We start from the raw sequence: 27,030 nt of genomic DNA, 5'->3' as shown, positions 1-27,030 counted from the left end.
GAATGTTTTTTTTTCTTGTTTTCCTCCTCCAAAAACTAGGTGTGCCTTATGGTCTGGTGCGTCTTATAGAGCGAAAAATACGGTAATATTGGTTTGCATGCAGAAGGCTAATTCAAGGTTAATTCCTGGTATGTCTTGCTTAAAAAAAAAGTAGAAGACGTAACAGAATTTGGGGAGTCCTTTGCCTGAGGCCTCGGAAAACTGGGGCCAGTCAGAGCATGTGGCCACACCATCCAAGGCGGATGTAAGCTGCATTACAAAAAAATCTGGAGGGCACTAAGTTGGGGAAGACTGGTACAGAATATCGGACCAATGGTCTAACTCAATCTAAGGCAGTTTCTATATTCATGTGACATGCTTCTTCAACATACAGCTACAGTTTAGCATATACCAGAATTCTACACAAGTTCTATTAAAATAAATGATGACCAGACCAGAACTTTTTCTGAACTGCGTTCTTGACCTCTGGAATCATTTAATATAATTTAACTTGCACGTGCTCATTGAATTGATGAGCCTTGTTTTACGGCAAGCCAATCAAGAAACAAAAGGAGAGGTTTTTCCCCCAAATTCCCAAAGAGCATTAATCTAAACCTTAAAGCCCTACTACATTCCTCTCTATCTCTATTAAAAATAATTACCCAGTGGAATATTCTCCAAATGAATGCATTCAGATTTTTTTCTGGAGGAAACCGTGACCTTTTACACCCCCTAGGAAAACATTTTTATGCTTCCTTCCAAGAAGTAGGCAAGAAATCAGCATAGCCAATAGAAATACTGTTTGTTGATTTTTCATTTCGCAATGCATGCTTTTGTAATGTGTCCATTCTAATTTCACGAAGGTCCATTCAGGTTAATCACCAGTCCTTGAGAGCAGATAGACTTAATTCATCATATATAAACTTACCTACACATGTGTTAATGCTTATCTGACATTGTTAGCACAACTATTCCCCTAAGGACTACAGGATGCAGGCAAACCATTTAATACTTCATCTAGAGATCCCATTCAGTAAACGGTACATCTTCCATTTTTCTCAATGGCCACAAATCATGCCTGTATGCGCCAGTAACAGACCTTTCCTACTGACAAGCGTTTCCCTTGGGTAGGATAGCTCCATAAATGCAAAGTGGTATACTGTATTCACAATTCCAAGTGTTGGTGTTGACCTTTAAAGCCCTAAATGGCTTTGGCCCAGTATATCTGAAGGAGCGTCTCCACCCCCATCGTTCTGCCCGGACACTGAGATCCAGCGCTGAGGGCCTTCTGGCGGTTCTCTCACTACAAGAAGCTAAGCTACAGGGAACCAGGCAGAGGGCCTTCTTGGTAGTGGCACCAGCCCTGTGGAACGTCCTCTCATCAGATGTCAAAGAGATAAACAACTACCTGACATTTAGAAGACATCTGAAGGCAGCCCTGTTCAGAGAAGTTTTTAATAGGTGACATTTTAATGTATTTTTAATCTTTGTTGGAAGCTGCCCAGAGTGGCTGGGGAAGCCCAGCCAGATGGGTAGGGTACAAATTATTATTATTATTATTATTATTATTATTATTATTATTATTATTAAGAATCTCCTCCACCAAAGTCATTGAAGAAAACTCCTGATCCATGCATATGTGTTTCCATAAATGCAAGAAACTGCTGAATTAGTGTGTTTGCGTGGAAATCTGAACTTTCTCGTTCTTAACAATCTGTACAGTGGCAGTATTCATATAAGAATTGCAGTCTGCAAATACCACAATTATAAAACAGACATTGTAAATAATCTTTTACATGACGATTGTTGTTTGTTTCTACTGAGTGCTTTTCTTTGACAAAGAGCATAGTAAATAAAAAGGACCCTGCCTTTCATTTATAACACATATTTTATGGTGTTGTTTCATGCATTTGCAAAATTTATTTACACTAACTATAAACCCATGCACACATTAAATACTGTGAATCATTAAAAGGCATTTTAAAAGAGCTCAAAGCATTGACTTGCAAAAACAATGTGGAATATCTCTCTTTACCACATTTGAAGATATTTATCTTTACCACATTTGAAGAATTCCTAATGCAAAGTTTCTGCTTTGTGGAATGGTTTACTAACCCACATCCACCCTGCCAAATAATAACAGGTTTTTTAAAATAATTAAATAAATAAGTCTTCTTCCAAGGCAGATGTTCAAGGATAGACGGATGTCTCAGTCATCATGAAACGGTTATTAAAAGGAAAAAAAAACACTGCTCCAAATGCATTTCTCATAGGAAAGTATTGTTTTCAGTGGAATTACCTGAATAAAGAGTTGGCATTCCATAATAAATGCCAGATTTTTAGAAAAGCTTTGGTACGTAGTTATAGCAAAAGAAGAAAAGAGTCGTGTCTACTTTGTTTAGAAAGCAGCTTTTAGTAAGCAGTATTTACTTTAATAAATGTTTGTCTCTCACACTTCAAAAATAATAAGAATCTCGGTTCCCAGATTGCTTCACTTATTACTTAAAAATATGAAGCAAATGCAGACATTTCTCCAAGGCAGCGAAAAGAAAGCGCTTGTTACTACACTGAACAGGCCTGGTTCACGTGACACTGTTAGACCAACTATGGCCTACCTGGCCCATGGAAACCCAAGAGGCTCCTGGAGACAAACTCTGGTCCTTTTTGTTCCCACTTCCCACTGAGGGAAGAGCTTAACCATACCCTCCAATGAGACACAGACCAAAACCAGGATGCCGTGATCCGGGTCCGCACTCCCACAAGAGTCACGTGACCCGCATGGGGGCCCCATGCGAGATTACAGCCCTGAAAAAGCCCCTATCCCCTTAGGTGTTTCCCCCCGTACAGTTATTTGTACATGTGTGTACCCCAGGGCTCAGGGCCGGCCCACCCATAAGGCAAGGAGCATGGAAGGTGACTGCCTTGGGTGGCTGTATCCAAAGGGGCAACAAATCCCAAGGTAGATCTTTATTTTCCCGTTTGTTCCTGATGTTCACTCACCCCATATTCCCTGGCAGGGAGTGGGGGGACGCCATTTTGTGGTTCACTTCAGGTGCCAAACTGTATTGGGCCAGCCTTGCCAGGGTTATACTCAATATGCTGCTACTTGCCCCTTAGTGTAAAGGTAAAGGGACCCTTGACCATTAGGTCCAGTCATGGCCGACTCTGGGGTTGCGGCACTCATCTCGCTTTATTGGCCGAGGGAGCTGGCATACAGCTTCTAGGTCATGTGGCCAGCATGACTAAGCCGCTTCTGGCGAACCAGAGCAGTGCACGGAAACGTCGTTTACCTTCCCGCCAGAGCGGTACCTATTTATCTACTTGCACTTTGACATGCTTTTGAACTGCTAGGTTGGCAGGACCAGGGACAGAGCTCACCCTGTCGCAGGGATTCGAACCACCGACCTTCTGATCGGCAAGTCCTAGGCTCTGTGGTTTAACCCACAGCGCCACCCGTGTCCCAGGCCCCTTAGTGTACAAGTGGTGTAAGTTTGGCTATGTAAGCATAAGCACAGGACAACTCCAGTACATACTGGTATATAGATACTAACCCCTGTCAACCCTGCCCCTGAGTGTAATAAAACATAAGCTGCATGCCAGCAAGCCTATGGCATTTTTGTAAATGAGCTACTGCTACATTAACATATCAGATTCATGACCCAATGCAGCCCAGCAACAGAAATATTACTATACCTGTCATAACTAGAATTGTTAGTTGCAATGAAAGGGGTGACCTGAATATATATGGTTCACAATTTCCTGTTACCGCAAACCAACTTTGGCAATTCAGATCTCATTGCAATCTCGCCGCTTCTTTTCTTGCAATTAATCACATACGAACTGTGCATTCTTTCCAGTCCACGACAATGGCTTTCCCGAGGGCTGTTTGGACAATGGTTTCAAATGAGCCATTTCTCAAAAGGGCAGTTAGTGCTAACAGGCACTATTCCCAAAGTCCTGGGCCTCGAACGGTATCCAATGTGCTTTTCAAGAAATCTGAGAAATGTCAAAATATGTAACTTCCTGCATCATTTTTATCTTGCTCTGCTTCATCTGGTTAAAGACAACGTTGTTGTTGATTAATAGATTTAATGATAAATGAACCACTTCGTAGCAAAAGACCTAAGCATATTTAGCTGTGAAAGAGTGAGAGAGAGAGAGGAAGGAAAAAGAAAGTAAAGCAGATTCAGGTTAGGCTATGGTAAAATATACAGCAAAGAAACTTCTCTACTTAAGCCACCTGTGAAATCGCTGCCCTGGATAGGAACAATTAGCAACTTGAGCTTATGGCAGGAAACACGACCTTGATAGTAAAGAGGATGTAAATGGAATAGTATTTAAAAATATTCAGCTATAGATGTTGAAGTGAAACCAAAGCTCCAATGAACAACATCTTACATGTATTCTTGAAATTTTGCTGCAGGTGGCTGCATAAGTCACCTGCAGCAAGCTCCACAACCCAACAGCTACATATGGTGGCACAAGGACTGCCATGTACCATAACAGATGATTGGAAGCAAAAGGTTTGCACGCAAGTGATTGGCATGTACTCTTTCAGCACACTTTCTGAGCCCCATCCCCATTTCCATTTAGACATCAGTGGCAGCAATAAGTATGGCAGCAAATGCCCCAAGAATCCCAATATTATTTCATGGTTTAGAGTATTTGATGAAAGAAAAACAAAATGAAGTAAAACAGACTTCCTCAATCTTGGCCCTCCAGATGTTTTTGGCCTACAACTCCCATGATCACTAGCTAGCAGGACCAGTGGTCAGGGATGATGGGAAGTGTAGTCTCAAAACATCTGAAGGGCCGAGGTTGAGGAAGCCTGAAGTAAAACAGTTGATCAGGCTTCACCAAAATTAAAGGAAAACAGCCACATTTCTTATAGCCTTAAAAAACAGATGTTTCAATTGCTGTCACTGGAGGTGACAGGTTGTCTCCATGGTAAGAAGCAAGAGAAGGGGAAGATATAGTCTTCCATATTATGGGGAAATGTATCGCATTTCTATTTCACTTATTGTTATTATTTCTAAATTTCCACTTATGTGGAAAATTAGAACGTGCAAATTTTGTGTATCCCCTTTTCGCTTCTATTTTGCAGCTGCATAGTTCCCCATCAGCTAGATGCATCATGGACAAAGAAGAAAACAAAATGTGTGACACTGGGAATATAAGATGGCTGTAATATACCCAGGTTCAATGCATTTGCTCAAAAGTGCTAATGAAAATTGCCCAGCTAAGTTACCTGTTACTTCACAGAGCAATCTATTTCTTTGGACGCCTTCCCAAAAGAAAATGGCTGTGCACCATAAAAAAGGCATTAGGCAACTGGGGCCTGAAGCCAGCTCCTTTTGTGCTTTCGTTTTTGGTTTTATAGTAAAGCAGGAAAGCATATATTTTATTACCTGCACTGGAGTGCATGCAGGTAAAAATGATTGACGAGTAATCACACAGTGGTTCAGTTTGCACCTTGGCTAAGCTGCTCCACCGCCACCCATCGCCAACAACCTTTGCTTCCTCCAGTGTTTCATGTTGTGCCTGAATGAATGAAAGCTCACTCAAGCTTCAAAGAACATCATCACTCGTGTGTGTGTGTGTTTAGGATGTGTCTGTTCAGCTCTGCCAGCGGTCTGCTGGGAATTTCTCACAAAAGCAGGCTTCCCCCTTGGAGGGGATTATGCACTGACTTTGAAGATAGTTTGCCAGCAATTATTCCCCTTAGGTCAAGACTTATTACCGTTCTCTACAGCCGCTGACACAGTGTGGAGGAGGCTTCTTGTTTTTTATCCAAAGTATCACAGGTAAACAATGCGGCTGACACCGTCTACTTTTAATGCGTGTTGCAAACATATGATTGTCATCCCAACGTTTTATGGGCAACGGTGGAGCCTCATCGACTTCAGCAAGCTGGACTGCCCAGAAGAACTGCACAATCTCATGGCCTCCTAAACCCGCCTTGCTTTCAGAGACTTACAGTCTGTGCCAAGTCAGATTGCTTAGCAAAAAAGCTGGTTGCTGGGAACTGATTAGCAGGCTCCAGACTGAGGGCTGGGTCTCAGCAGAGTCAGCAAGATAAAAAGCATAAACCTCTTGCTCTTACCCTTCAAGAAACTCTTCATAGCCCTGCTTCTCCTTTACCTTTCCTTTTATCTACAGGCCAGCACAGACTAATTGCCTTTATTTATTTTTTTACTTCTACCCATGATGGCTCCCTGACCTGATTGTGATTAAGGAATGCATCTGATGTGTTTGCTCAAGGGAAACTTGATATTTTGCATGCTCACACCACAACCCTTGCAAAGCTGCCTTAGTTACAGGTATCTGAAGAAGTGTGCATGCACACGAAAGCTCATACAAATAACAAACTTGGTCTCTAAAGTGCTACTGGAAGGAATTTTTTAGGCTGTTCATCTCTGTCTGCCCTGATCAGAAGCACCTCTCAAGGGTCTATGGCACAGGTCTTCCACATCACCTCTTGCCTAATGCTTTTAAGAGGAGCTGTGCCAGGGACAATCTTCGAGCAATGTATGTGTTCTACACCACTGGGCTATATATGGTCCCCTCCCTAAAAGTACAGCCTCCAGCAAGGGGAGCCTCGTTGAATGGGCAGAATATCTGAGGAGCAGAGTCCTTTCTCATCAGTTGTCTCTACGTGGGATGAACCCATCTATGCATGTACCTGATGAAGTAGACCGTAGTCCATAAAAGTGAAGTCATAATAAATTGGTTAGTCTTTAAGGTGCGACAAGACTGTTTATTGGTTTTGCGCAAGATGACTCATCCTTTCCCTACACACACACAGCTGAAGGGAGCAGAAAAGCTCTGTTTGCTTGTGTGAGAACAATAAAAATGTTTTTGGGAACAGAAATGAGCAGCAAAAACAGAGCTCAGAGCTCAGAGCTGTTCCTGGAAGTTGGAAGCATTTTAGGAGCACAGGGATGTTTCTCTGGCTATGTGATGTGGAGCAGCAGATTTGCTCCTTGCAAAAGTTCTGCTGCCTGTCTCCATTTATTCTCATTTAGTATATCTGTAACTATACCCAAAATATTACAAAACACCATACGTACCCAGCAATTTCTCCTTTCAGAGAAAACCAAACCTTGGTAACCACTGCCACTGGAATTTCTTGCTGCTTGTGGGAGTTGGGAATGTGAAGAAAGTATGCAAGTGATCTCTTATGTCTAATGCTTTTTAAAAATTACTGTATCAGCCAAAGAGTGGTTAAAGTGTTCCCAGAAGTAATTAAATCATATCAAGTGAACTTGTGAATGTAACCATTGCTGTATTGGACAAATAATAACAGTGGGATTTGGCTGAAATGGTGCATTCCGTCCCTCTTAAGCGCCAAAAATAGGAAAACGGTTCATTAAGGACCTCAGAGGAAAAGCACAATGGACCTAAACTGCTCTGAAAATTCAGCTAGCGTGGACATCATTCTCCCCCTTTCTAAGTATTCTTAGATATACTCTCTGCAACGTGTACCTGGCGATTAGACAACAACTATTAAAACAGAAGTTATATGTTAGCTAAGGGACTAGGAAATAAACATTGGCCAGCCAATCATTTTCACATGAGCTCTGAAAAGCATAACATCCATGGTCAAAAATAGTAACAGAAGACATATAAATCTTCCATGGGAAAGAGACTACTGGGGACATTTTACCACCTGGAATATAAGCATTTGGTTTCCTAAAATACACACCGCCTGTCAAATGCAGCAGTGCCCATAGTGTGAAGGTGTCAAAACCTGCAGCAGCTGCTAATCTCATTTACAGAGGAAGGGAATTCTGAATTTTCCCCAAAGCCTCTTTATGAAGAATATCAGGAAACAAGGCCCAGTGATTCAAGTCCCCCTCCTTCTGACATCTATGTGCCATTCATAATGCAGATTCTTTTGATGAGATGATAATGATTCTGCAGCCCAAAAGAAAGGATTTCCCTGAACATTTGTTTACTTTGTGATTTTTTAAAAAAATCCTGCCCTTCTGCAAATTTGCTCAGGGCAACTTACCATACCATAACACAACACAACACAAGACAACTCTTTAAGTATATAAAAGATAAACAGCAGAATTAAATTTATTAGGACAGATAAAACCATAATCAAGACAACTTACGTTCCATGCAAAAAGCAAATAAAAATGATTTTGCTGCCATCAAAAGAAAATTATTTTATTTTATCTAAGAGTCCTTCCTTAGGAGGGGATTCCACAGACAGAGGATGTACAGATGAAAAGTTCCTGTCCCTAAGTCACCTTCTGCCTGTTTTCAGAGGGTGGAGCAGATTTCGTGTGAACAGTGCAGAGTTTGGGAGGCTCGTGTGTGTGTATGTTGTGAACTGCCTTGTGATTTTCAGATGAAGTACGGTATACAAATTCAACAAATAATGCTAAGTAATAAGCAATGGGTCCAATGGTTAAGAAGGCAGTTTCTGCACATGCTGTAGAGGGAAATGAGAAGCAGAGGGAGAAGGTAGCCCATCTAGGAGAAAAGGAGAACCTGGGAAGGTACCCCATCTAGGAGAAAAGAAAGCAGTTATCCCAATCTCTGCTGTTTTGAGGCTATACTCATTCATGAGAAAGGCTTCGGGAATAAACCCTGAGGAAAAATCTGTACCCGCTGCCTTGTGGGACATCTTTGGGAGAGGAAAAGGCTAAGGAAGAATGCCTACACAAATCTGGACCCGAGTCCGTAAGGCGGTTGCATGGGGTCTTGTAAAGTAACCATGGAGTGCAGACGACATAACTCTAGGGATCTAATCTGTGGTACTAGCTATGTACTGGGTTACTTATACATTAGCAAAAAAGAGGAAGAAATAAGATACAGGTTTGCATAAAATGTGCATATACTCTGCATATATGTATAGATGCATCTATATGTATAGATGTATATTTAGAAACAATTAGTACAGTAAAAGTCAACTGTTACGCTAGGCAGCTCCTGTATGTGGAAAGGTGTGCGATATTGTCATTTGCCTCAGGTAGCAAAATATTTTGGGCCTGTCCTGATCCTCTGTAATGTAAGGAACATGACACATTAGGGTTAATTAATCTGCGGCCTGGTTGGAGTATGCATGCGGATTGCCTTCAGTTATGTTCAATATGCCTGCAAGGGTAAAAAAAAAAAAAAAACCCACAAGTGTTAGCACTCTCTCTTCCAGGGGAAATGTTAAAAAAAAAAAAAAGGCTCTAAAATATCACATAGCTTAGGGAAGTGGGGAACCCAGAACAATATAAAGGACATTTTCCTAATTGGCTTCATTTGAGAATACCATGCATGCAGCTGACCTTGAGAAATTGCACCGGGGGTAGCTCCCCACAAAAAACACACACACCAGAAAAACTATGTATTATTGTAGTGCAAGTACTGAACCAGAAGGATGGAAAGACGACAGAGTTGTTGTTAGTCTGTTATAAAACACAGAAAGAGAGAGACAGAGTCTTGAGGCACCTTAAAGACTAATAAATGCATTTGTGGCGTATGTTTAGGACACTCCTGAAAAAGAAGAAAAAAGCTTATACAACAAATCAAATCTGTTAGAATTTATGGTGTCATAATTCCACCCACCGATGCAGAAGTGGGGAGGCTTTTTCAGAAATGCAAATCAGGCAAGGGGGAAGAGAAAGGGAACCGAGTGCCTTATACACTGCACCCAGGCACAGAGTTCCAAATTTAAGAAAAGAAAACATACTTACTCAAAGTAAGAGCTCCCACAGCTACCGCAACTCAAGACCCTTTTGTGCACATCTGACATTCTTTCATTATTGTGTATGGTGTTAATTTCACTGCCTTCGTCTGGTTGTGACGTGGCCAAGTTTCGGTTGTCATAACTCAAAATCTCCCCAAACTTTATTGTGGTTACCAGTCTCAACATTAACATAGTATTTGGCACGTACGCTTCTTGTGGCTTTTTCGGAATTGGTTTGTTTGCCTCAGAAAATGCTTGGTTGATAAAAGAAACGTCCTATAATATCTATTGTGACATGGGAGAGGGGGAAAGAATGAACAACAAGACCACTGTGGTGGCCCTCTAGAGACCTCACCATTTAGGGAGGAGCCAGGGTATGTTAATCTCATCTGCAATGGATGGAACCTTAACAAGGTTGCATATAAAACTGCAACTGCTGATAGGAACATCCTATGATTCCATTCACCTTCACATGGATAGGGCAGGAGAGCCCAGGAGACATAAGAATTATAAGAAACCATGACAGCTTTTCAATCAATCAATCATAGTAATTAAACATGATAAGGTGATTTCAAACATGCTATTTGATAAAGGTAAAATACCCCGGACAGTTAAGTCCAGTCAAAGGCGACTATGGGGTTGCAGCGCTCATCTCGCTTTCAGGCCAAGGGAGCTGGTGTTTGTCCACGGACAGCTTTCCAGGTCATGTGGCCAGCATGACTAAACTGCTACTGGCACAACAGAACACCGTGACAGAAACCAGAGCGCATGGAAACACCATTTACCTTCCTGCCACAGCAGTACCTATTTATCTATTTGCACTGGCGTGCTTTCGAACTGCTAGGTTGGCAGGACCTGGGACAGAGCAACCGGAGCTCACTCCATTGTGGGGATTCGAACCGCCAACCTTCCAATTAGCTTAGACCACAGTGCCACCTGCATCTATTTAATACATGAAGGGTGGCTAATGCAAATTGTTGATAATACAGCTTCCAGGTCATATGGCCAGCATGACTAAGCTGCTTCTGGTGAACCAGAGCAGCGCACGGAAACACTGTTTACCTTCCCGCCGGAGCAGTTCCTATTTATCTACTTGCACTTTGACATGCTTTCAAACTGCTAGGTTGGCAGGAGCAGGGACCGAGCAACAGGGGCTCACCCCGTCACCGGGATTCGAACCGCTGACCTTCTGATTGGCAAGTCCTAGGCTCTGTGGTTTAACCCACAGCGCCACCCACGTCCCTACCCTGTAAGTTAGACCATTATTAATATTGTCAGCATATAAGATGAGGAGGAACGAGGCTGTCAAAGAGCCGCTTGCCTAAGACCACCCCACAAGTTCAAGGATCAGGTGAGGTTTGAACCAGGGGCACCCCAACTCATAGCTCTTTCTCTTAACCATGATACAGTTTCAGAACCTATGTTTTCAGAATCATGTTTTCCAGATGCGGCAATCAAATGCCAGAAGATGAGAAATGTGGTTTGCAAAGGTGTTTGTTTTTGATCTGAGTGCACAACCCCGATAAGTGAGGCATAATGGCTGCTGAACATCTGAATGCTTTCCAGACCCTTGGGTTTCTTAGTACAGCATGAGAAGGCCAGCTTCAGGCCCCTGGAGTTCTTCCTCCTGCTGCAAGAGGTCAGAACAAGAGGCCAATACAAACTTCATCACTCATCTGCTAGGTAAGCCCTAGTGACTGATCAGGGGAACCATATTGCTTCAAAGCAACAGTGAAGCTCACAAGTAGAGGAAGGAAATAAAAGCATTTGGCATCTTCAGAGAAGAATAAGATGATTTAAAGTAAGGTAACAATGCCCAGGAAAATAGGCAAGCTTGGGTGATCTAAGCAGAGGTGCACATAAATTTGAGGAGTCCCTCCAAGTTAATGACAGGTATAAGCCAATTGAAAGGGCCCAGTAAGTTTCAAATTGTTGCCATTGTCTGACAGCTTTTATCCTTTAGAGCCAAGCTAGAGAACAAAAGCCTATTTTTGGTAAATCGAAACCAGAAACGGAGGAGATTTTATGAGGGCTTTGACAAAATGTGGGATGGCAGGGTTCGGACATGGGGAAAGCTCCTAGTTTCTTGCCAAGTTCTTACGCAAGCTGCATTTCCGAATGCAGTGCATATAAAACCCTGTTATGTTAAGAGGCATTTATTAATACGAGTTATTGCTTAGAAAGCCCATACACATACACACAAGGCATAAGGCACATGCATTTAAAGTGCACCCAGCCCTTCCCAACTGCTGAATCCCAAAACTGAAAAGGTCAAAGATTCAGAAATGTACCAAATGGGGACTGAAGGAGGGAGTGCCCTGGGGGGGGGGGGGCTTTCATACAGTGACAGCGAGGAAAATGCTTCTACAGCTTACTGCATGACCTGGCTTCAGAAAGCACGCACCCAAACTCCACATACTATTGATATCTAGAGCCTCTGCCACATGGTATTGCATTTGCCACATTGTCTCTTACTAGGAAAATGGATACAGTGGTACCTCGGGTTACATACGCTTCAGGTTACGGACTCCGCTAACCCAGAAATATTATCTCAGGTTAATAACTTTGCTTCAGGATGAGAACAGAAATTGTGCAGCGGTGGTGCAGCGGCAGCAGGAGGCCCCATTAGCTAAAGTGGTGCTTCAGGTTAAGAACAGTTTCAGGTTAAGAACGGACCTCCAGAATGAATTAAGTACTTAACCCGAGGTACCACTGTAATTGACTTCCTGCCCAATGCAGGCCTAGCACTGAACCTGCTTTCAGCTTTATGTCTGAAAATCTAAGCAAGGTAAAGTGTCAACCAAAACCAAGAACATGGAGCCATGCTTGAAAGTGGGTGTGCAGACCGCATCGTGAATTAACTATACACCTATAACCAGCAAGCCACAGATAAGGTAATTACCCTGCTTCTGCAGCTGCAGGTACGTTTCACAGGTTTCTTCGTTTACAAGAAGCAGGGTTTAAGCTTGACAAACTGAACCAGGGATGGGGAACTTATAGCTCTCCAAATGCATTGGACTTCCATCTTTCATCATCTCTGGCCTTGGGCCATGCTAACTGGGGCTGATGGAAGCTGGAACCCAACAATATTTGGAGGGCCACAGATTCTCCATCCCTAAAGTACACCAATGTATATTTGAGATACTAGGTAAAGGTAAAGGGACCCCTGACCATTAGGTCCAGTCGTGACCGACTCTGGGGTTACGGCGCTCATCTCGCTTTATTGGCCGAGGGAGCCGGCGTACAGTTTCCGGGTCATGTGGCCAGCATGACTAAGCCGCTTCTGGAGAACCAGAGCAATGCATGGAAACGCCGTTTACCTTCCCGCCGAAGCAGTACCTATTTATCTACTTGCACTTTGACGTGCTTTTGAACTGCTACGTTGGCAGGAGCAGGGACTGAGCAACAGGAGCTCACCCAGTCGTGGAGATTCGAACCCCCAACCTTCTGATAGGCAAGTCCTAGGCTCTGTGGTTTAACCCACAGCACCACCAGCGTCCCATTTGAGATACTAATCAGGGTTAAAAACTTACCATGGTTAAGCATTGCTTCTGTATTGTTCTTGATCATAAAAGGAATGAAGGATTGCTGACAGATTCGTTCTGACACATTTGTTAAAGGAGGTTAAGGAGAAGCATGAGACTAGCCCAAGGGCACCCAGTGGGCTTCAGTATCCAAGTCCAAGAATCTATCAGCTGCAGCAGGACGGCTCCCCTGCAGTGCGACCTTGTTGTCATTCACTCGCTCAAGGAAAATTAAGAATTGGACGGTGGCCTAGTGATCAAGGTCCTTTAACAGTTGTGTGTAAGTGGGAATTTTAGTGAATGTAGCTTATCTTTCCCTTATGCTTTGAAGGCGCAAACATCTGCACAGTGCAGAAAGATTGTCAAATTTTGAGGAGAATTTTATAGTTTTGTACTTTGGTCTTTGGATAAGCCTAAAGATACTAATATTGTTGTTGTTGTTTAGTCGTTTAGTCGTGTCCGACTCTTCGTGACCCCATGGACCAGAGCACGCCAGGCACCCCTGTCTTCCACTGCCTCCCGCAGTTTGGTCAAACTCATGTTTGTAGCTTCGAGAACACTGTCCATCCATCTCGTCCTCTGTCGTCCCCTTCTCCTTGTGCCCTCCATCTTTCCCAACATCAGGGTCTTTTTCAGGGAGTCTTCTCTTCTCATGAGGTGGCCAAAGTATTGGAGCCTCAGGATCTGTTCTTCCAGTGAGCACTCAGGGCTGATTTCCTTAAGAATGGATACATTTGATCTTCTTGCAGTCCATGGGACTTTCAAGAGTCTCTTCCAGCACCATAATTCAAAAGCATCAATTCTTTGGCGATCAGCCTTCTTGATGGTCAAGCTCTCACTTCCATACATCACTACTGGGAAAACCATGGCTTTAACTATACGGACCTTTGTTGGCAAGGTGATGTCTCTGCTTTTTAAGACGCTGTCTAGGTTTGCCCTTGCCTTTCTCCCAAGGAGCAGGTGTCTTTTAATTTTGTGACTGCTGTCACCATCTGCAGTGATCATGGAGCCCAAGAAAGTAAAATCTCTCACTGCCTCCATTTCTTTTCCTTCTATTTGCCAGGAGGTGATGGGCCCAGTGGCCATGATCTTCGTTTTTTTGATGTTGAGCTTCAGACCATATTTTGCGCTCTCCTCTTTCACCCTCATTAAAAGGTTCTTTAATTCCTCACTTTCTGCCATCAAGGTTGTGTCATCTGCATATCTGAGGTTGTTGATATTTCTTCCGGCAATCTTAATTCTGGCTTGGGATTCATCCAGCCCAGCCTTTCGCATGATGAATTCTGCATATAAGTTAAATAAGCAGGGAGACAATATGCAGCCTTGCCGTACTCCTTTCCCAATTTTGAACCAATCAGTTGTTCCATATCCAGTTCTAACTGTAGCTTCTTGTCCCACATAGAGATTTCTCAGGAGACAGATGAGGTGATCAGGCACTCCCATTTCTTTAAGAACTTGCCATAGTTTGCTGTGGTCAACACAGTCAAAGGCTTTTGCATAGTCAATGAAGCAGATGTAGATGTCTTTCTGGAACTCTCCAGCTTTCTCCATAATGCAGTGCATGTTTGCAATTTGGTCTCTGGTTCCTCTGCCCCTTCGAAATCCAGCTTGCACTTCTGGGAGTTCTTGGTCCACATACTGCTTAAGCCTGCCTTGTAGAATTTTAAGCATAACCTTGCTAGCGTGTGAAATGAGTGCAATTGTGCGGTAGTTGGAGCATTCTTTGGCACTGCCCTTCTTTGGGATTGGGATGTAGACTGATCTTCTCTGATCCTCTGGCCACTGCTGAGTTTTCCAAATTTGCTGGCATATTGAGTGTAGCACCTTAACAGCATCATCTTTTAAAATTTTAAATAGTTCAGCTGGAATATCATCACTTCCACTGGCCTTGTTATTTGCAGTGCTTTCTAAGGCCCATTTGACTTCACTCTCCAGGATGTCTGGCTCAAGGTCAGCAACCACACTGCCTGGGGTGTACGAGCCATCCATATCTTTCTGGTATAATTCCTCTGTGTATTCTTGCCACCTCTTCTTGATGTCTTCTGCTTCTGTTAGGTCCTTACCACTTTTGTCCTTTATTATGGTAATCTTTGTACGAAATGTTCCTTTCATATCTCCAATTTTCTTGAACAGATCTCTGATTCTTCCCATTCTGTTGTTTTCCTTGCTATTTTTTGGAAATCTGCATTCAATTTCCTGTATCTTTCACTATCTCCCTCGCATTTTGCTTGCCTTCTCTCCCCTGCTATTTGTAAGGCCTCGTTGGACAGCCACTTTGCTTTCTTGCATTTCCTTTTCATTGGGATGGTTTTTGTTGCTGCCTCTTGTATAATGTTGCGAGCCTCCACCCATAGTTCTTCAGGCACTCTGTCCAGCAAGTCTAAATCCTTAAACCTGTTCCTCACTTCCACTGTGTATTCATAAGGGATTTGATTCAGATTGTATCTTACTGGCCCAGTGGTTTTTCCTACTTTCTTCAGTTTAAGCTGGAATTTTGCTATAAGAAGCTGATGATCTGAGCCACAGTCAGCTCCAGGTCTTGTTTTTGCTGACTGTATAGAGCTTCTCCATCTTTAGCTGCAGAGAATATAATCAATCTGATTACGATGCTGCCCATCTGGTGATGTCCACGTGTAGAGTCGTCTCTTGTGTTGTTGGAAAAGCGTGTTTGTGATGATCAGCTTGTTCTCTTGACAGAACTCTATTAGCCTTTGCCCTGCTTCGTTTTGATCTCCAAGGCCAAACTTGCCAGTTGTTCCTTTTATCTCTTGATTCCCTACTTTAGCATTCCAATCCCCTATAATGAGAAGAACATCCTTCTTTGGTGTCACTTCTATAAGGTCTTGTAAGTCTTCATAGAATTTGTCGATTTCAGTTTCTTCAGCACCAGTAGTTGGTGCATAAACTTGGATTACTGTGATGTTAAAAGGGCTGCCTTGGATTCATATCGAGATCATTCTATCATTTTTGGGATTGCAAACCAGTACAGCTTTTGCCACTCTTTTGTTGACTATGAGGGCCACTCCATTTCTTTTACGGGTTTCTTGCCCACAGTAGTAGATATGATGGTCATCCGAACTGAATTCGCCCATTCCCATCCATTTTAGTTCACTGATGCCTAGGATGTCAATATTTATTCTTGCCATCTCATTTTTGACCACATCCAACTTACCCAGGTTCATGGTTCTTACATTCCAGGTTCCTATGCAATATTTATCTTTACAGCATTGGACTTTCCTTTCGCTTCCAGGCATATCCGCAGCTGAGCATCCTTTCGGCTTTGGCCCAGCTGCTCCATCAGCTCTGGATCTACTTGTACTTGTCCTCCGCTCTTCCCCAGTAGCATGTTGGATGCCTTCCGACCTGAGGGGCTCATCTTCCAGTGTCATAACTTTTATATGCCTATTGTCTTTGTCCATGGAGTTTTCTTGGCAGGGATACTGGAGTGGCTTGCCGGTTCCTCCTCCAGGTGGATCACGTTTGGTCAAAACTCTCCATTATGACTTGTTCATCTTGGGTGCCCTGCTCGGCATAGTTCATAGCTTCTCTGAGTTATTCAAGCCCCTTCGCCATGGCAAGGCAGTGATCCATGAAGGGGATACTAATATTAATGGTGCTTATTTCAATGAAGGGATCTTTTTGGAAACTGCCATAATAGAGTCATAGGAATTGGAAGGGACCATGGGGCTTAAACCCATGACCCTGAAATTAAGAATTATTATTATTATTATTATTATTATTATTATTATTATTATTATTATTATTTCACAGACCAGTTCCAGCCCACATACAATATCAAGGAAGTCATAAAACACGATAGGGATACATTTGAATTTGCAATTAGGTATAACAGGGACAATACAGATATAGCAACAGTTAGCAAATATATAAATTAAAACTTAGTCCCTAACGTATGACCTAAAATTATCATTTAAGGCCTTAATCATTATGATAGCACAGCTTGTTCCCTTTTAAGGCCTTAATCATTATGATAGCACAGCTTGTTCCCTAAGTTTCATGGCAATCAGACAGAATTTGGCTACCCTTAACGTGATCTCAGGATCCTTGTTCTCTACCGGGGATTTTAGACATTGAAGTTCAGATTCATTTGGAGATTTTTGCACAGCATGGGTAATAAATACTGAGCGTATGTCCCTGTAGAAATGGCAATGTAACAAGGCATGAGAGACAGTTTCTACCTCCATCAAGCCGCAGGGGCAGACTTGTTCCGCATATGGTTTACCCTCGAATCTGCCCTGCAATAAGGCAGATGGCAGCACGTTAAATCTAGCGAGGGTAAATGACTGTCTGAAATTAAGAGTCTCATGTTCCACCCACCAAGGAATGTAGACTAGTGCTTTAGCCTCCCAACAAGTATGGTAAGTGAGGCTGACTGATACTGATTTCCTCCAAATCCAGACTGTGAGCTTCATTCATAGTTGAGTGGGGATTTCAATATGGGTTTGCCATTTCCAAGCCTAGCACTCTAGCCATGAACATTATATTCACTCTCATTTGGCCAACAGGCTATATCTTTCCATTCTGCATAAACTCATTGGTACTGTTTTGTATTCTTTAAACAACCTGGGCTTTTGTGTTTTCAAAGTGCGTATTCTAGCCTTTAAATATGAAGGAAAGCTGGCAATGCTTGCTAAAAATTTTGGGCTTCACTGTTTCTCCTGGCTGCTTGCTACCTGTCCACAACTATAGAAGTCAGCATAAGATTGCTGGGATTCCCACACTTTACCTGAACCTATTAAGTTCATCGGGGCTTATTTATAGTCAACACATACAGGATTGTACTATATATTACAGAAAAAAAGCTGCAGATTAAATTAAACAAAGTTAGAGAAGATATGTGAAGCTGTTTGATCAGCACATTTTATACGAGTTGCATGGCGCAGCTTTTTCGGAGCAAAATTTGGATCACTTGGACATGGAATTTTGTGTTTACAGTGGTGCCTCTGGTTATGTACTTAATTTGTTCCGGACGTCCGTTCTTAACCTGAAACTGTTCTTAACCTGAAGTACCACTTTAGCTAATGGGGCCTCCCGCTGCTGTTGCGCTGCTGCCGCACGATTTCTGTTCTCACCCTGAAGCAAAGTTCTTAACCTGAGATAATATTTCTGGGTTAGCGGAGTCTGTAACCTGAAGCATATGTAACCAGAGGTACCACTGTATTTTGCAAACTGTCCTGGAAATGCAGTGAGTGGAACATAAAAGGGACAAAGCCTTGACTCATATAAGCAGCAAGTTGGGATCATTATGTAGGCAAGGGTCCCCCCCCCCTTTTTCCATTATTTCCCTTGCACAGTCAGATTCCATATAGACTTCTGGAATCTCTCTGTTCAGTAGTTTGCCAGCTGGTATTTTGACAGCTGTCACCTTGGCCAATAAAGCAAGGGCTGAAGCTAGGGTAATCACTGCAGGAGGTTTATACTGTAGAGATATATTCTTCATCCTCAGTGTGGTAGAGACCACATGCGGTAGAGCCACAAAAGTTATGGGGGGGAAGAAGTTTAAAAGAAATGAAAGCCGATCCTAATTTTGAAGAGTTGCTTTGTACCTCCTCCCCCTACCAGCTTTTAATCCTCTGTGCCAGTATCCTATTGCCTAAGGTCTCCTGGGTGCAATCCTACAGACTTTGTGAGGAGCTTCAGGAATGCAGTTCTTCAGAACACACTTCAGCATATGAATGCAAAGAGCGGTTTCTTATTGCCTGGTGGCACCCTTGCCTTTCCAATACTGCATGTCAGGTCTGGCCATTTATAAAGCGGGGAATTTGCTTGCTTATGACAGGTGCCAAGTCCTGTTATTCAGGCTTGCCGTGGAAGGCAATGGGTTTCTTCCTCTGGTATCAGATTCTCCCCAGCTCCAGAGTTCTCCCTCATTTTGAATTATGGTGCTGGAGGAGACTCTTGAGAGTCCCATGGACTGCAAGAAGAACAAACCTATCCATTCTGAAGGAAACCAGCCCTGAGTGCTCACTGGAAGGACAGACCCTGAAGCTGGGGCTCCAATACTTTGGCCACCTCATGAGAAGAGAAGACTCCCTGGAAAAGACCCTGATGTTGGGAAAGATGGAGGGCACGAGGAGAAGGGGACGACAGAGGATGAGATGGTTGGACAGTGTTCTCGAAGCTACCAGCATGAGTTTGACCAAATTGCGGGAGGCAGTGGAAGACAGAGCCTGGTGTGCTCTGGTCCAAGGGGTCACGAAGAGTCGGACACGACTAAACGACTAAACAACAACAACAAATTCCTGATAGCTATATATACTTAGGAACATAAGGAAAACCCTGCTAAATCAGCCCTCTGATTAAAACCTCTGCTTAAAAACTTCCAAGGAAGGGAAGTCCATTCCACTGTCAAGCAGCTCTTACTGTCAGAAAGCTCTCCCTGAACAACGCTTACAAACATAATAAAAACTATTCTGAACTATGAATTAAAAAACTATTTTCCTTGCAATTTCTGTCTGCCCTTAGTTTGACTTTTACTTGTTCAGAGCAAAATAAAACTTAATTCAAGAATAAATACTGGAAGATAAGGAGAAAATTGCACCATAAAATGACAGATTTATTTGTTTTTCCTGAAATGTGTAATCTATTGATATAGATCTTGGTATAGATCTTGGACTGACTTTTTTTTTAAGTGAAGCCAAGCTTAGTAGAATAACAAATAAAAGTGGGTGTAAAACAGATGACACAGTATACATTAGTTTATCCAATATTGTTAATCAACTCACAAAATGGTTTTCCACTGGGGAAGTCCATGTTTGAAATATGCTCTAATTTTTCAGAAGAGCATTTCAAACATCTTTAAACAATTAAGACATGCAAACAGAACTTCCCAGATTTCCCTGTATCCCAAATGCTGAACCAGATTTTTCTTTTGCTTCTCGATACTGAGGTCGAAAGTAGAAGAGGAAAACAATATATAACTTGAACTGCCCTTAATTTTTAATAAGTTGACTGATCCCTTTCTGCATAATCAATCAATCAATCAATCAATAAATCTCTTCTAACTTAAAATGCATACCATCAGATAATCAATATTTGTGTCTTTCTGGAGATAATGAAAGTAATATAATGTACCACTTAATAACTTTAGGAAAAGGTAAGAAAAAGTGTGCCCTTCAATTTTACTTGTCAGTTTTACAAATAAATGTTGTGGCCTGCTAGGTGCTTAATAGTTCACAGAGTTATCAAATCCCAAGCAAACACACACACACAAGGTCATCAAGACCCAGATATGCTACAATGTACAGTGGTGCCCCGCAAGACGAATGCCTCGCAAGACGAAAAACTCGCTAGACGAAAGAGTTTTCCATTTTTGAGGTGCTTTGCAAGACGAATTTCCCTATGGGCTTGCTTCACAAGACGAAAACGTCTTGCGAGTTCTTGCGAGTTTTTTCCCTTTCCCCCCCTTTTTCTAAGCCACTAAGCCGCTAATAGCCGCTAAGCCGCTAATGGCTGTGCTTCGCAAGACAAAAAAACCGCTAGATGAAGAGACTCGCGGAACGAATTATTTTCGTCTTGCGAGGCACCACTGTATGAGTAAATGTGGGATTTTGGAAGCCTATCCAGTATGTACCGTGTCGAACAACATACATTCTTACTACATATAGTGCTCTGAGTTCCAGCAAACATACTCTAAATTTACATCAATATATCAATACTTTTTTAAAAAAACAACAACCCCATACTCTACTTGAAGAGGTGCTTTCTTGAGAGTTCACATGCTACAATTCCTTGCGTGCTTCACCCCCCCCAACTTTTAGAAAATCGGACTATTGCTGTAATCTAATGTATGCTAGAAAAGACTGTTATGACATCCTATAACAAATTGCCTTCAAGTAAAGCAGTAAACATTCTTTACTCGTTTGTGATATGTACCATATGCTGGCCCAATCACACATTTTTTGTGGTCAGATAAGTATTTGCAAAAGTCATTCCCAACACCACGCAACAGAATAACATGCAAAACTTTTACAGAGATAATGTATAGCATAGTGTCACTGAACAGATAAATGTTAAGCTCTTACGGGCCAGTTTTATGGGCTGCTTCACTTGTTACTGAAATACTAGATACAAGGCTGTCTACCACATACATTCAATGGTCCCCATAATAGGCAACAGGTCTTTTACTTAAGCTATGCACATGACATAGGGAGCCACAATTGGTCTGAGTCCCTGCGGTTTATATTCATAGCCATGGCTTAGCCAGGCTTGGGCAGAGGAAATTGAGACAGGGTTCGGTTCTTCCCTTCATTCTGCTGCTACACTACACTGAACTAAGCTATAGCATGGTGTAGAATGACATCTGAACCTGGGCAAATGGGTTTAGATCTCTTCATACTAGGCATGGGCTGTAATCAAGGTTTATGGCTTGTAGTTTTGTCCAGGAGAGCAAACCAATCAAGGGGGATCAAAATAGTCCTGATTTCTCTGTGAGTGCCCATGCTCTCAGGTTTCTGTGTCTCCCCCTCCAAAAGGAGTACACTTTCTACTGCAAGCAACCCTTCAAAAGCACACGAAGTTTGGATTCTAAACATTTCAGAATTGGGGGAAAAAAAGATCAAAATAATAGGCATTAACAAAACAGTCAGCTGCAACAGTCAGCAAACTTGCAGGTAGCTTGCATTACGCATCAGCTTGCAGAAATGCTTTCTTTTTCCTCTAAAAGGTAATCAAAATAGAGGCGAGTGGAACCTCTGGGACATTCCATTAAATGGGTGCTACAACAGAAAAGGCCATGAGTACAATAATATACATGTGAGTGCCTGCTAATTTCTTAAACATCTAATCTGCTGTACCACCTCAGATTTGCTTCATATAGGTGGACAGATCGACAAACCCTCCTTTGGGGACACTTTCATATTCACATTACATTTTTTAAGACATATCCAATGATGTTTGATGGGTGCACTTAAAAAAAAAGTTATCTCTGCAAACACATGCATCATGCAGGTTCACTTTTTGGGCAGGCAAGGTTCAAGTTTGCCATTTTTCAGTATTATATGAAATGCTAAATTCATGACAATGTTTGATCCTACTGAATAACAAGATAAAAATCAAGGATGGGGTGGTTGCAAATATCTTTTGTGACTGACGCTGTATTTAAAAAAATACAGCATCATCCATAAATGTTTTACAGAGACGTTACTTGGATTATGAGAATCAGCATCATCTCAAAAAGTTTTGCTCTAGGCTTTCCTAACCAATGCACCCACCCCACCATTGGATTCTCCACAAACTCTACATCATCTGTTTAGATTTTATGCTCTGCTGGACATACTTGTTATGTTTTATCTCCCAGATAGCGGATCAGCAATAAAGGTTTGCTTTTGTGTCAGTTTTTCTTCTTTAAAACTTTGAAGAGGTCTTATTGCAGCAGGACTTTGAATTCTCACATGGCTTTAATTCTTCTTTTGAAGGAAGGGAGAGAATGCGAAGTGGAACGAGAAATATAGTAGGACTGCAAAGTGTGTGATGCCTAAGAACCTGGCCAGCACTTTAGAAGCTCTTAAGCAAGGTGCTGCTAAGGGACACGCTTACTCTGGGATCTGAAAACAGATACGAAGTCCCAGGACCTCAAAAACAAGTGCAACAATAATTAAAAGCATTAAATAAAACAACAACAACTGTAACAACAACAAAATCTAATTAGGTTTGTAAAAGACTAATTAATGACCACATGTCTTCCTGGGAAGCAAACTGTCACAATGAAAAGGGGTTTATTTAATCTTTTACAGTGAAATCCTTCATAATTCCAAGCACTGGAATTAACGTTGTAAGTCTCCAAGCTCAAATTAAGCCCTCTAAGTGGACTTTAATTGCACTTTGAGAAGTGCCTATTATTCCCTTTGCCACTATAAACAAGAGCCAAGAACTCCCTTCAAATTGCCACTGAGGTGTGTTCCAAACTGAGGTTCCGCTCAATAAAAAACACACCTCGTGCTTCTTTTAATATCTTGTTCTCTTCAGAGCAGTAAAATGCAAGAGAGAATACAAAGGAGCCCAAATTTACAACCCAGGGGCAGCTTTGCATTTTGCATGAATTTGAATATCAAGTCATTGAAAATGAGTGATTTTCCCGCCCTTCATACTCATGGACTTTCCCCACCTTTTCTTCTTGCCACTGCTTTATAGTACTGATTGGGGAGGAAGTTTGTGTCTGAGTCTGAAGTGAGCTTAAAAGCTGAATCCTAACCATGTCCACTCAGAATCCAAGTCCCAGGGAATTCAACAGAGCTTACTATCACGTAAGAGGAGTTAGCATTGCAGCCAAAGGAACACAGCTATGGAGGCCACACGAATGTACCAACTCCATCCCTCAACCACAGGCCGTCTCAGGATATCTTTCCCCCTTGTGGGCTGTGACATCCTCCCCAAGTGACTTAGAAATGCTTTCCAAATATCTAAACACTAAACTATGAATGGGTTGACCAGTTTGTTTCTGGTCCCTCTCACTTTCACATATACTCACTCATAAATTCATCCTGTTCCATTTCCACCTTTGAGATTTGCTTTGAAAATGATAATAATAATAATCCACAGGGGAGGGTGTATTTATATTTATACTGAGGTGCTTGTTTCTGAAGGAATTCTCTATTGAAAAGTGCATTTTAAATGTATTCTGATTATTATTATATTATTATTATTATTGGGAGCAACAGACTGTACTGAAATATTCAGGAAGCACGAAATGTCTGCGGAAAATTCAAGTTTTGACCTGCACTTAAGGAGGTGCAGATCAGGCTGCCTCAGAATTTGCAAAGATCGAACTAATCAAGGATGCCTCTAAAAATGTACATGTATCAATGTGTAAATCACATTGAGAAAGATGCTACTTTTAAAAATGTGACATGTCAAAGGGACAAGAAATGGAAAAATTCCTTAAATATTCTGCAAAACTACTTTCAACTCACTTTTTTTACCAGATTTTTTGTCTTCTCTTCATTCTTTTCTTCTGCCCTGCCCCCTTTTAAAAAGAAAATTGATACTGAAGATATTATTTTTGTTTTATCGCTTGCCCTTCATCCTAAGGTCTTAGGGTGAATTACAATATTATATGAGAATATCTTGTAAGCTGTTTCTGTATGTAAAAGGCTGGGAGGAAGGAAGAAATTAAATGTGGGTTGGACTTTCATCATGATTTTCCATTTCTTCTTCATCTTCTCTTAATCGTAATGCAAACTGTTCGAACCGAACAATAAAACTAAAAGCAGGGGAAATGTTGATGCAAACAATGACTTTTCCAAGTTTTATAGAAAGCTAGCAGATTTTTTTGTTGCTGTTGTCAGCAGCAAAGATATCAAGGAGATGTCCATTAATAAAATAGGTGGGAGCATGAGACTCTTAGCCTCAGGGTCATGGGTTTGAGTGTCACGTTGGGCAAGATTCCTGCATTGCATTGGGCAAGATTCCTGGGGTTGGACTAGATGACCCTCATGGTCCCTTCCAACTCTACACTTCCATGATTCCTTAAAAAAAATAACAGCTTGGATCCAAGGTTGCTGTTCAGTTCATTCAAACAAGGACAATCTGGGTTACCCATTCTGCAGGAGTAAATTTTCAGACAGACACGTTAGGCTGTGGAGGGAAGGGGTGACAGAAAACGCCCATCACATGAGCATGAACAATTTCCAGGCCAACATGCTTTCATTTTTAGCGCAAATGGCAAAACATACGAACCATCTTGTTCCATTTTAGACTGAGCACAGACTGCACAGTACCAGACAGTTGGAATTTTTTTTTCCATAAAAGAAAACAAAAGATTAGATACAACCAATCACGCGGGTTTGGGGTTTTTTTCACACGTAATTAAATCTATCTTAGTTAATGTGCTCAGTTCTATAAAACACAATGGAATGAAAACAAAAGCATACAATGGTTGGGAGAAGACCACAGTTAATATTGTGTGTATATATATTTTGCTAGTCTCCTGAATGATATGCTGTCCTAAAGACTACCCAAGTAGACATTTGTGGTTTTCCTAGTTTGTGGACAATTTTGTATAACACTTCAGATGCAAAGCCATAATGTGGGTATGGGGAATTATTTAACTACATGGGAGTCTAATTCTCTAAATTATTTTTAAGAGGCTGTCGAACCCTCGTCCCCAACCCAGCCCATACGCAAAATACCAACCATGTGTTGTGGTCTACTGGCTGCAAAGGAAGATTTTTCCTCTGCAGCCATGGCTTGAATTCAAGCCGTGACTGCAGCTGCAAAGGAAGAATTAGAAGCGCACTCTAAGAGCACTCTCCTGATCCTTCCTTTCCAGAAGTAGTGCCTGTTGAATTTAGCACCTTTTCCTTCTACTACATGGGGACAGGAAAAAAGTGCCAGATTCAAAAAGTACAGTATCCTTCCAGCGGTTGGAAAGTGATAATCAGAGTGTTCCTTTTCAATTTGGCCCTCTGGATTTACTAGTCTCACACCTTATGTCACATGACATCAAGTAATGGGCAGGTGGGCGTGGCTTGAACCAAACCGTGCTGAGGGCCACATGGGGAGGCTCTGTTGAGTGGTCGATAATCCACCCTGTTTTAGCAGCCTGCCCAGGATTGCCAGAATGACCTCTGGTTTCTAAAACAGCATAAAATACTCAAGTACAATACTCCAATATCACCACATTGTACAGGCTGCCTATATATTTCCGAGACCTGTTCAGGGTGCTGGTTTTAACCTATAAAGCAGGGAGAGGAGAAAACATTTTTCAGCAAGACCACTATGTCTCAAGAACAACCTTCTGGGAGCCACATGGTCAGGGCCAGAGGCAAAAGTGGATGGAGCAACAGATGTCACTCTTACCTTCACACAGTAACAACAACAACAACAATTTATTTATACCCCACCCATCTGTCTGGGATTCCCCAGCCACTCTGGGTGGCTCCCAACAGAATATTAAAAACACCAAACATTAAAAACAGGGCTGCCTTCAGATGTCTTCTAAAAGTCAGATAGTTGTTTATTTCCTTGACATTTGGTGGGAGGGTGTTCCATAAGGTGGGTGCCACTACTGAGATGGCCCTCTGCCTGGTTCCCTATAACCTCACTTCTCGCAGCGAGGGAACCGCCAGAAGGCCCTCGGTGCTGGACCTCAGTGTTCGGACTGAACGATGGGAATGGAGACACCCCTTCAGGTATGTAGTAAGCCACATTCCAACCATGCAAAAGTCAGAGATTTCTACACAGACCTCCATGCAGGCAAAATGCAACATCACAATTGAGGGATGCATTCCAGGTAGGTGTCATGGACTGGCTGGATGCAGAGGTGTTTGGGAGGCACCAGCTGAAGATCCCCCAAGGTTAGAAGGCTTAGAAGCAGGGGATTGGTGGTGGGACAACCATGAGTGGTCAGAGGGAAGAAGAGGGAGACTGGGAGTTTGAGGTTTGGAAGCTGAAGAGGTAACAGGGTTGAGTGAGGAGGAAAAGGCCGGGGCAGAGAGCAATCCAGAACCAGAGGCAGAAGTGTAGGTTGGAGAGGATGGGGCAAGAGGCAGAGATGAGGCAAGCTGCTGAATAAGTCAAGGGGTCTCCTCCTGCTGCTGCGACCAGCTCCCCTCCTGCCTGGTCTCCCAGAACATGCAGAGAAATGAAGAGTGTGGAGCAAGGAGAAACAAGACAATGGAGCCTCAGGCTGCTGGGGAGAGAACCAGGGGGAGGAGCCTTCAGTCCTTGCAACTGCCTCAATGGGGTAAGACACTGTGATCACTAGGCTTGCACTGTTTTGGTTTGTCTGAATAAAGAGTTAATTTCACTGACACCAGTGTTCTTTGTTGCTGATCTACTCCTGACTCTGGCTCCTGGCAGTACCAGGAGAAGACC

General features: G+C 42.3%; 1 protein-coding gene across 2 annotated transcripts in view; it reads right to left on the bottom strand.

Annotated features, from left to right (window-relative positions):
- CCBE1 (collagen and calcium binding EGF domains 1) overlaps positions 1-27,030 on the bottom strand; it is a gene marked incomplete at its 5' end in the record, with an annotated part of 139,415 nt that overhangs the window by 63,070 nt on the left and 49,315 nt on the right. The window contains one exon of one of the 2 annotated variants that reach the window (XM_081929907.1): positions 9,678-9,751. The exons of the other annotated variant lie outside the window; for it this stretch is intronic. Within the exon in view, the coding sequence (XP_081786033.1) occupies positions 9,678-9,736 (59 nt within the window). Of the gene's footprint in view, positions 1-9,677; positions 9,752-27,030 lie in introns of those variants that run through there. 2 annotated transcript variants of the gene reach the window in all.

Source organism: Podarcis melisellensis (assembly GCF_964234715.1).
Source record: "Podarcis melisellensis genome assembly, chromosome: 11".
NCBI classification, from domain to species: Eukaryota; Metazoa; Chordata; class Lepidosauria; order Squamata; family Lacertidae; genus Podarcis; species Podarcis melisellensis.
The sequence above is the reverse complement of the archived record's forward strand: the minus strand, read 5'-3'. Positions and strand labels throughout refer to the sequence as shown.